Source organism: Trichechus manatus, unplaced genomic scaffold (genome assembly GCF_000243295.1).
Source record: "Trichechus manatus latirostris isolate Lorelei unplaced genomic scaffold, TriManLat1.0 scaffold00015, whole genome shotgun sequence".
NCBI lineage: Eukaryota > Metazoa > Chordata > Mammalia > Sirenia > Trichechidae > Trichechus > Trichechus manatus.
The window spans coordinates 20,370,203-20,381,639 of NW_004443951.1; the positions used below are offsets into that span (position 1 = coordinate 20,370,203).

General features: G+C 50.2%; 1 protein-coding gene across 1 annotated transcript in view; it reads left to right on the forward strand.

Annotated features, from left to right (window-relative positions):
* GRIK3 (glutamate ionotropic receptor kainate type subunit 3) overlaps positions 1–11,437 on the forward strand; it is a 267,280-nt gene that overhangs the window by 218,595 nt on the left and 37,248 nt on the right. Inside the window, exon 10 of the mRNA XM_004371932.1 lies at positions 5,355–5,558. Coding sequence (XP_004371989.1) covers positions 5,355–5,558 — 204 coding nt within the window. The remainder of the gene's footprint in view (positions 1–5,354; positions 5,559–11,437) is intronic.

An 11,437-nucleotide genomic window follows, 5' to 3' on the forward strand; every position in this document is an offset into this window, starting at 1 on the left:
GAAACAGCAGGAGCCTGGAAGCCTGCCCTCTCCGCTCTTCCCCTGCCCAGCCCCAGCCTCTATTCTGGTTGTGCTCCTCCGTGAGCTCATGAAAAATTCCTCTGCCCAAACCTCAGCTCACACACCAAGAAAACACATCCAACTCATGCTGGGGGCCCTGCTTTTGAAGGTTCAGGGTTCTTTTGGCTACTGATGTGAGCTGCGGTGTCAGTGTGCATGTGAGGGTATGAGGGTGTGGGCGTGGGATCAGCTACCCACGGGTATCTGGGTGTGCATGATAGGTGTATTTGGGCTGTGTGCACATCGAGACCCACGTAGACTCAAGGCCAGGCAGGCTGGAACCTCAGCACCCAGAAGCAAGAGAAAGGACAAAGCTAAGAAAGGCCGGGACCTGGGCTGAGAGAGGCCATCTCAGACCGGGGGCCATTCTAGACCCCAACGGCTGGGAGGTGGGTCTTGTTCTACTGGGAGGAGCCAAGGCCTTGGGTCCAGCATCTTTGGCCTCTATGTCTGAGCAGACAGAACCTCCAGGAGTGTGGTGTATTTGTGTGCCAGTAGCATTGTGTATACATGTGTGTGCATGTGAGTGCATGCGTGCCACGTGGTATTGCAGAAGTCAGAACCAGGGCTTGGAAAACACCTATTACGTAGCTAACCCCTGAATCCTTCTGCACTTGGGGATAACATTCCAAGACTCCCTCTTCCAACTCCACAGGTCTTGTGCTGGGGGAAGCTGCACCTTAGAACCGGGTTGTATATTGGTATAGGTGATCACAGAGCAACCAGACCAAGAGGCTTGGCAATGAAAAGTCGGAAAAGGTTATTTTTCTGGACCCCTGTTTTCTGTGACTTGTTGAAGAGAAATATTACCCCTACTACGACGGCCGTTCTCCCAGAGTGATAGGAGAGCGTGAAGTTATGAAATTGAGGGCACCTTCACTGAGCAATCGATTAGCAGCCGAGAGGGCTTGTGAATTAGCTGTCTGGAAATTTCCAGTAATAAATTGTGAAACAGTCCATGAATAAGTAGTTGGCGGAGTTCAGAATTACCCCCTAGGAAATGTTGCAGGTCTAGAGACACATTACTAAGGCGAACACCATTTTAATGCTCTGGGCTTTGGCTGTTAAATATGTATGCCATCCGCAAAGCACTTCCTGAAATTAATGGCATTTTACAGCTGCTCCGAAGGCAGCGTATTTATATGGAGATGTATAGATTCTGGGGCTGTGGTAGCTTCACAAATGAAGTGCTAATTTTAGAGGGTAGGGGCAGGGAGGGGTGTGGAGAGGAGGTCAGGAAGTGAGCTGTCTCGGGGACCTTTCCCAAAATGGTTTTCTGCTGCTCACCATGATTTTTGTCCTTGGTGACATTGGGCATGGTTTCTAGGTAGGAAAGGTCATTACAGTTAACAGGCCAATCAGCACACAGGAAGAAGAAGAAGATGATGATGATATTAATGGCAATAATAATAGTAATGAAGCCCTTGCAGTGCAGTGGTTAAGCATTTGGCTGCTAACCAAAAGGTGGGCAGTTTGAATCCACCAGCCACTCCTTGGAAACCCTGTGGGGCAGTTCTGCTCTGTCCTATAGGGTCTCTATGAGTAGGAATTGACTCAATGGCAATGGGTTTGTTTCTTTTGGTTTAATAATAGTAATAATAATAATGATGGCAGCTAACATTTATTGAAGGAGCCCTAGTAGCGCATGGCTGCTGACTGAAAGGTTAGCAGTTTGAACCCACCCAGCAGCTCCACGGGAAAAAGACCTGACGATCTGCTCCTGTAAAGATTATAGCCTAGAAAAGCCTATGGGGCGGTTCTACTGTGTCGCGTGGGGATGCTATGAGTCGAAATAGACTCGAAGGCACTTAACAACAATAACGTTTATTGAGTGCTTACACTTTGCTAGGCACGGGTCTAAATGCTTTCCTGGAAAGACTCCATTTAATCTTCAAACAACCCTATGAGATAGATTCTGTTATCCCCATTTTACAGAAGGAAATAGACTTGGTCTAGGAATCCACCTGTGGTTGATGGTGCCCCTTGGAAAGATGGTGCCTTCTTGGCAGTTCTGTCTTTGAGTTAAAGTGAGGGCCACGAGGTGCAGTTGTGCAGCTTGCTCACTGCACAAGAACATCCCACCAAAAGGATGAGCTGGGAGTGAAATCTTACCCAGGCCTGCCTGCCAAACCGTGTGCCGGGATGCAGGGACATGGGACGGTATCTGCCCAGGGACTAATTTGCATGAGGGCAGCATCTGGACTAGTCAAAGTCCCCTCTCCTCCAGGTAGTCTCAGCACCTTTTCCAGGCCCCACTTGGACTCCTCTCTGCTCCCTTGTTGAGCTGCCGACTTTTTAGGAGATGGAGATGGGGATGCTGAGATTTAACATGGAGTCTAGCCAAAGAATCCAGCTTTCCACCCAATTAGACTGAGAAGTGATTTTCTCAGAATCCCTGGAGAGCTGGAAAGCCCTTGGGAACTCAGACTCTCCCCAGCTCTTTCTCTGAAGCATCCCAAAGGACTGTTGAAAATCTGGAGTAAATCAGTCACGTGGTGGGATGGCATTTTGAGAAGTAGCGTTGTTGAGGAACAGGTTCCAGAGAATCGAGACAGCCTGCCAGTTTGGGAGCCTGGCAAGAGGCTTCTGGCAGGTTTCTGCCCCTGAGGACCTCTGATAAGGGTCTTTGCTGGGGCCTTCCAGTGCTCGCCTCACCCCCAGGGCCCATGATGCCAGGGCAATGTCTCAACCAATTGAGAGAACGATGAGACGCCTCCATCATTACGTTGTGCCTTATTGTGGACATGAGTGTCCCAGCATGCATGCATTCTGTCAGCTGATGATTGTCACCCATTAGCTGAAGACTTGAGGCATTCTGACACGTGGGGGTGCAGATTTGGGTTTGGCGAAGGTTGGCTGACAGGAAGAGACAGAGGAGCTACAGACAGGAACAGGACAAGGGGCTGAGGAAGGAGGCCAGAAGAGTCAATAGAAGACTAGAGTTGTCCAGGAGCAGGTGCTGGGTTGACCGCTCTTGAACTTGACCTTAGTTTGATGTCTAAAAGAACAGATTAACTCAGGAGAGTTTGACCCCAGGGAACAGAGATGTTTTAGCTAGTGCTGTTGTAACAGAGATACCACAAGTGGGTGGCTTCAGTGAACAGAAATTTCTTTTCTCACAGTTGAGGAAGCTGGAAGTCCAAATTCAGGGCACCAGCTCTGGGGGAAGACTGTATATCCGCTCTGGGGGAAAATCCTTGTGTCAGCTTTTCTAGCCCCAGCATTCCTCGGCTCTTTGGCGATCTCCACGTGGTATCTCTCTCTCCCTCGTTTGTGCTTGCTTGTCTCTGTGCCTAATTTGCTCTTTATATCTCAAAGTAATTAGTTTTAAGATACACTCTACACTGACATGACCTCGTTAACATACCAAAGAAAACTCTATTCCCAAAAGGGGTTATATCCGCAGGTATAGGGGTTAGAATTCCAACACGCATTTTGGGGGGAAACAATTCAGTTCCTAACAAGAGAAGAAAGTGAAGTTACCCAGAGGTGCCAGTTTTCTGTGATGTATTGGAATTGGGCCAATGACTGATCTTCTCTGGGCCTCAGTTTTCTCATCTGTTAAATGGGGATGATGTCACCTGTCTTGCAAGCTCATGAGGCTTAAATCAAGCAGCCTGTGAGAAAGCGTTTTTATCAGTTCTTGATGCGGAGTAGGAACTCAACAAGTGTTGAGTTTGCTAAGGGCTGGGACTCGGGACTGGGTTGTAAGTGAAGCTGGATGGATACAGCCAGCAGAACATGGAATTGCATGTTGGCATGAATTCTGGAATGGGCTGTGGGCCTGGATTTTCCAGCGTCAGAACGCACAGTCCATCCCACCATGTATCTCAGACTGGACGAGGTCCATCTCTCTTCCAGCTGGTTTTCCTGCCTTTTCTCCTGGTTATTCTTTGCAGGGTTTCTAGGGGTATGTTTCTACATGAGAAATCAGAGGCGTGCCTCCCTTCAAAGCCCTTCGTCAATTCCCCATCACCTGGGAGCCTGAGGTGGGAGAGCTGACTCCTGTGTTCTATCCCCACAAGCTACCTTCCCAAGGCTCCCCTGCCCACCAGGTAGAGGCAGGATGCAACTCAGAGCCTCTGGGCACAGGGCAAGTGGTTAAGAGCTTGCACCCTGGGTTCAAATCCTCTCTCTACACCAACTGGGTGAGCTTGCACAAGTCACTTGTCTTCTCTGCCCTTTACTTTCTGCATGCATAAAATGGGATGCAATACCTGACCCAAAGGGGTGAAATTAAATGAGGCAGCACTAACTCTGTCTGTTGAGCACTGTTGCTCTGTGGGCTCTGAGCTCGTCCTTTCCAGGCATTATCTCATTTGCCAATTTACTAGTGCCTGGCACATGGCAGGAGTCCCTGGGTAGTACAAATGGTTAATGAGATTGGCTGCTAACTGAAAGGTTGGCAGTTCAGGTCTACCCAGAAGTGCCTCAGAAGAAAGGCCTGGTGATCTACTTGCAAAAATCAGCCACTGAAAACCCTATGGAGCACAGTTCTACTCTGATGCACATGCAGTCACAATGAGTCAGAATCGACTAGACAGCAACAGTTACTGGTACTGGCATATGGCACTGCTCAGTAAATGTAAGCTATCATTGGTGACAGTCATCACTCACCTGGCAGATCCTAACTCAGAGGGTTGAGGAGATCCTTGGAAAGAGAGAAAGCTATCAGGGAGCATGTAGATCGAATCTTTAGGAGTGGGTAGAGAAGTCAGGGAAGATGCTTGATGGTGGACCTTCTACAGCACTGGTTTATACACTTAAGTTTGCATCAGAATCTCCTGGAGGCTTCTTAAAACAGATTTCTGGGCCCCACCCACAGAGTTTATGGTTCATAAGATCTGGGGTGAGGCCCGAGAACATACATTTCTAACGAGTTCCCAGATGATGCTGATGCTGCTGGTCCAGAGCCCAAACTTTGAGAACTGCTGGCCTATGTTACTGGTGCAGCAGAAAGACCGTGGACTGTGGAATCAGACGGCCCCGAGTTCAAATTCCTATACTGTCACTTACCAGCCATTGTAAGCTATCGACCAATGGACAGTGAAATCGGCGATGACCCCTACCTTATGCCAGGGACTGCCGGTAGGTGACCATTTGTGAGACACAAAGTCGGCTCTCAGGAAATACGTTTTCTCTCTCCTGACTTAGCAGGCCATTCATCTTAGCCGCCCCAAATCTTTGTTTATAAACATGAGGAGAAGTCTCGGCTCAAACTCTCCAGCTTGGGCCTGTCCCTACCCACCCCTACCCCCGGCCTTCATCAGCCCCTCTCCCATCTGTTCCTACAGGAGGAGCCCTTTGTCATGTTCCGGAAGTCTGATAGGACCCTGTACGGGAATGACCGGTTTGAGGGGTACTGCATCGACCTGCTCAAGGAACTGGCCCACATCCTGGGCTTCTCCTACGAGATCCGGCTGGTAGAGGATGGCAAGTATGGGGCGCAGGACGACAAGGGCCAGTGGAACGGCATGATCAAGGAGCTCATCGACCATGTAAGCCGGGCGGGAGCGTTGGGAGGTCTGGGACACCCTGGGAGGCTTGGAGAAGTGCTGTTTGCATATCAGGGTGGGACATCTGGAAGGCAAGGGCCCAGGAGGCAGGGGAGATGAGACAAAGATTGTGGCCTTGCCCTTGTGAGTCCTGAGTTAGAGGAGACCCTGTATGAAGAAGTGTGCCCTAGCTGTCTTGGGTGCAGAGCCTCTCTGTCCTGTTCATGCTCCCCAACTCCCGGACACTCTCCCGCATACAAACACACATGTGCTGGCCCCCATTAGACTCAGCCATCCCACTGACATCTTTTAGGCCCTCCTTAACAAAGGATTCCCTCAGCTCCTCACTTCTTCTCCTCATTTAAGAGCTACCAATGGATGTCACAGCCACATGGGCGAAGTGCCAACACAAAACACTTCACCAAACCCTGGAACACAGAGCTAGATCTGTCACTACTTTGACTAACTTTGGGACCAGTGGGAGAGCCAGATTGTCCAGGGAGCTGAGGTTCCGGATGAAGTGATGAGCAAAGCTTAGCTGTGGGGGCACCAAAGAGGCAGCTGTTACTCTGCCTGGGACAGAGGAGGGGCCCCCAGGAGCACAGAGCTGAGGCAGGCAGAAGGAGCTCTTGAGAGAAGGAGTGGCTGGTGGTGGGATGGGGGCTGGGGTTTGTGGGACACCAAGAGGAAGACAGAGAGAAGCCACATGCTAGGGGCACCACAGGAGGGGGAATCAGAAGGCCCTGGGTTCAAGTCCCGGTTTCTCACTCACTAGCTATGAGAACAGGGGCAAGTCACTGGACCTCCCTCAGCGGTTTCCTCGTCTGTAAAATGGGCACGTTAATACTCTCTTCCTCACAAGACTGTTGTGATACTGGATGGGAAATCCTAGGTGCAGGGCCTGGCTCATGGTAAGTGGTCAGAAAGGTAGGTGCTGAGTAAGGCGGAATCATGTAAGATGTGTGAGCACAGGCATGGAAGTAGTTAGGAGCCCAGGCTGGAGTCTGATAAACCTGGGGTTCAAGTCCCAGCTTCCCCACCTAGTAGATGCATGACCTCAGGTAAGTTCATAAACCTCCCTGAGCCTCAGTGTCTTCACTTCTAAAATAGGGTAATTACCAACTACCGTAGCTCCTGAGGCTGTGGCAGGAGTTAAATGAAGCATCATTTATACAGGGACAACTGTCACATAATCAACATTACCTGCCTTCCAGCTTAGAGCCTCCAACTTTCTGGAAGTATTTTCCATCAAAGAATGGAAATGAATGCAAGCACATCTGTACTAGATGTCTTATATCCCTTCTCTCATTTAATCCTTCCAGAAACTGAGTGAGCTAGGTACAGTTATTGCCACCCATTTTACAGATGAGAAAGCTGAGGCAGAGAGAGGTTAAGACCCCCAGCTAGTAAGTGATGGAGCTGGGATTCAAAGCTCTCTGCCTCCAAAACCCTATGCTCCAACCTCTGTAAAGAGCCATCCTAACCCCAGAAGCCAGGGCAGAGCTAGGCTTATGCAGTAGATCTTTGCAATCTGAAAAATGCCAGCCAAAGGTTAGGGATTATCATTACTTCACCTCTCCAGGGTAGGGAGCAGGCAGCATCAGGGCCTTCTGTTAGCCCTCTTGCCCCAGTCTGAGGGGAACTGCCATACAGGGGCATCGGAGGATGGAGCAGGGGGAGGGAGGCCAGAACTCAGAGCAAAAAATCTCACCAGAGCCTGACCCGGTGAAGTCATTTCCTGGGCCCTAGAAAATCAGGCTCCCGTGGAGGTTTGACAGGAGAAGCAAGTGGTAAAAAGCATGAACACAGGCTGGGTCTGATTCCCATATAGTTAGTGTGCTCCTAGGCACATTTCTTAACCTCTCTGTGCCTCAGTTTTCTCATCTGTACAAGGGGAATGCTCATAATAGCACCTATGTCATAAGATTGTTGTGAAGACAAAGTAAGTTAATATTAGTGCAATACGTATCAGTATTTGTTATTATTATTTTTATTTTTATCCTTATTCCTTAGAGGCTAGCATGTCAGGTAGTCCCTTTAGCTCCAGCTTCCTCAGCTCAACAGTGAGAAGAAGAATACCTGCCCTGTATTCTTCCCAGCTTGTTGTGAGACTCAGAGGCAATCACTGGTGGGAAGCAACTTCTAGACTGTAGAATTCAGGATAAACAGAAGGGAGTGGTGTTGTCACTGTTATTAGTAATAACTGTAATTATTATGGAAATTAGTCGGCAGGCCCCAGAGGCATCTCCATCTTATCAGCTCCCCCTGTGTTTGTGAGTGGGGCTCTGAGGTCAGGGCTCCGGGTGGGTTCGGAGGCTGTCGTTTGCAGAAGTGAGGTGGGCTGGTGAGGAAGGGGGGTCACAGGGAGAGTGGAGGCCACGTACAGAGGCGAGCAGGGCTGATGCCAGCCTAGCCATCTGCAGCATCCCCAGTGGCCCGACAGCATTGAAGAGCCATTTTCAAGGGAGTGTTAGTGGAAAAACCCAGCAGCAGCCAGACCTTCCTCATGGGACCTCAGCTGGGGAAAGGACCGGAGCCTCTTCCCTCGCCTGCATGTGGCCAGGCGCTGCTTCAGGCAGCCTGGTCCATCAAGGCCACCAGCCCTTGCAGGACCTTGTTAAATCCAATTCCCTACCATTGATGCGCCTATTAATCCTAGCGTGGTGCCATTTTTAATAACATCATAACCATTTATTAGTGTCGTCAGATAATTAGTCTTCTCGCTAGCTCCTGGAGAGCATGGTAAAAGCTTGGCAATATTATTACTTCCTTATTAGTGATCTGAACGTAGGCATAAAAATGATAAATGCCCACCTTTGCAAGGATCTGTCCCTTGAGGCCCATTTGGGCACCCTGGGTGGAGCCTCTGACCAGAAGGACTTAAGAAGTCCTTCCATGACACTCTCTGCACCCCTCTGTCCCATGCTACATGACCTTCCTAGGAGCCAGCGTGTGGAGGAGGACAGGTGCCTGAGAACGCACCTCCCTCCCACTGGCACGCTCACCTTCCCCGGTGGCCTCTGACTCTGGGGGCAACACGTGATGAGAACAGTGAGTCTCACACCACCCTTCACCCCTCCCTCTTCCACATCGTTGCTCTCTCCATTTTCACGGCCTGCTTTCTTTTATCTCCCCTCTCTCAAAAGACTTCTGTTCACATCCATGGCTTAAATTACTCCTGTGTGTTTTTATGACTCTGGAGTCCAATAGAAATTGATTCAAATTCCAGGTCTAGCACATTTTAGCTGACGGTGGGAAAGTTATGTAGCCTCTCTGGCCTCCATTTCCACATCTGTGAAATAGGAATAATGAAAGAGTTTCCTGCTCTGAGTTCGTGGGAAGATTAAATGCGATACAGCACCAAAAATGCTAAGCAGAGTGCCTGGCCAGCAGTAGGTGCTGAGTACACAGGAGCTGGCCTGCTCGTCAGTGTTTTCTCCAGGGCAGCCCTCCTGTCTGAAGTGTGTCTATGCGTCAACATGATGGCAGTGGGAGAGATGGCCCCCCATCCAGGGTCTTCCTGGTGGCCCAAGATCTAGACCTTGCCCCCCTGAGTCCAAATAGGCAGCCTAGAGGAACTGACAGAGACAGAGGAGAAACTGGGAAGTACTACTTCTTCAGAGGGGAAGGGATGACTTGCTAGGGGCCACCCATGACCACTCCTTGTCTCCATCCTGCTCCATATGCCATCTTGGTCCAGCCCCATCTATGAGTCAGGGAAACATCCTAATCCAGCCATGTATATTGCAGAGAAGGTGGCACAGCTCGGGGTGCCCATTTCCTCTGCCTGACTCTTCTTCCAGACAGTGAATGAACCAGACTTGACACGCACAGGACAGGCATTGGGGAATAAGCACGTGGACCTTCTCAGCTTCCCGAGGGACATGGCAGTGGGATTATGACTCTTTGGCTTCCAGCCAGAGTGTGCAAGGGGAGAGTCTGGGTGTCATGGACAGGTCCTCATTGCCCACTGGATCCCCCATCTCCAACCAGGAACCAGATCATAGTTCTGGCCTGCACACATTGCTGTTAAGAGTGGAACCTAACCCCCATTTGTGCAGCTGGGGAAGGCTCTGCCCAAGCCATCTACTTCAAGTGGTTGTACCAGTGCACTTTGAAGTAAGGCATGCTGGGAGCTCACTTGGGGGTGGGGCAGGATCTTGGATGGAGCAGGGCAGGATGGGGGCAGCCAGGTTGGCCAGAGTAGTGACTGGGGAGCTCTGGGGAAGCTCAGGATGTCACCAGGATCTGTCTGAGGAGGACCAGGGAAGCAGATGAGGGATGGAGGGAAGACTTGGGGCCACACTGAAATTCACCGCAGAACTGTCAGCTGCCAAGATTTAGCAAGCCAAGTCCAGCCTGGGGTAAGGCCTGGGAAGAGCCTAGCAGGAAGTCAGGCTCCAGATAAACAGGTGCAAAGGAGGACAAGGTGCAAGAGAACAGAATAGCTTCAGAGCTGAAGGGAGAATTGGGAGGGAAACCTGAATTCATCTGATGATGTTGTCTGTGAGAGTACCATTTGTGCTGAGGTCTGAAGGAGAAGTAGGCATTAGCCAGACAAAGAGTTCAGGAAGGAAGAGATTCCAGGTGGAGAAAAGTGCATGTGCAAAGGTCCTGAGGTGAGAGAGAGCATGGCTGGGAGGGACCAAAAGAAGGCTAATGGGCAGAGAGCAAGGCGGGACATGATGCTAGGTAAGGCTGGAGAGGAAGGCGGGGCTAGATCTGTGCTTTCCAACATGGTAGCTACCAATGACATGCGGTTATTTATATTTAAACTTTAGTTAATTAAAATTGTAAATTCAATTCCCTATTCATACTAGCCACATGTCAAGTGCTCAATAGCTACATGTGGTTGGTGGTTACCACACTGGACAGCGCACATATAGGGCATTTCCATCATAGCAGAAAGTTCTTTTGCACTGCACTGGGCTGGATCATGTACAGCTCAACATCCTGTGATAAGAACGTTTTGTCCTGTGGGTATCCCTAATGTGTTTCAAGCAGCACTGGGGGCAGGGAAAGATTCTAGCTAGAGAAACATCACTTCAGGAAAAGAGTACAAAGTGAATTCCCTGGATACCACATACCAGAGATGTGGGCAGAAATCCAGCAGACAGAGCCCCAGGGATAAGTCCTCCAGGTGTGGCGGGAGTGGTGGCTGTGGAAGCAGAAGGAAAGGGGCCCTGGGGAAAGCGGGGAATGTTAGCATTTTCCTGCTGCCATGGGGCTCCCAGGCAGACCAGGCGGTATAAAATGTATGTACCCAGGCTGCTGGGGAAGCTCCAGTGGCAGCCATGGTCAGGAGCCAAAGTCAAGTTTAGATCTCTGGGAATGCAACCCTAGGCTCAGGATAGGGCAGGGCCGGTCCCAGTCATGAAGCAAGCGCATCAGAATGGGACAGGTGGTGGGAGTGGGGCCTGCAGCAGAGGTGGAAGGGGCTTCCTGCATCCTGCACCGGGTCTAAGTGTATGGCTTGTATAGGAGAGTGGTAAAATGCTGGGCTTTGAAGTCACCGTGAACTGGGTTCAAGAACAAGTTCAGCCATTCACCAGCTTGAACAAACCTCCTAGCCTGACTGAGCCGCAGTATACTCATCTGGAATAGGGTGACAATGTTTACAGCTGTCGTGGGGCTACTGGGAGGATTGCATAAGGCAATACATGTAGCACACTTAGTGGTGTTTGGCATATGAGAAGCATCCGTTAATGATACCATGACCCATTGCCGTCAAGCAGATTCCAACTCATAGAGACCCCATAGGACAGAGTAGAACTGCCCCATAGGGTTTCCAAGGCTGTAATCTTCATGGAAGCAGACTGCTGCATCTTTCTCCTACAGAGAAGCTGGTGGGCTCGAACCTCTAACCTTTGAGTTCAGCCGAG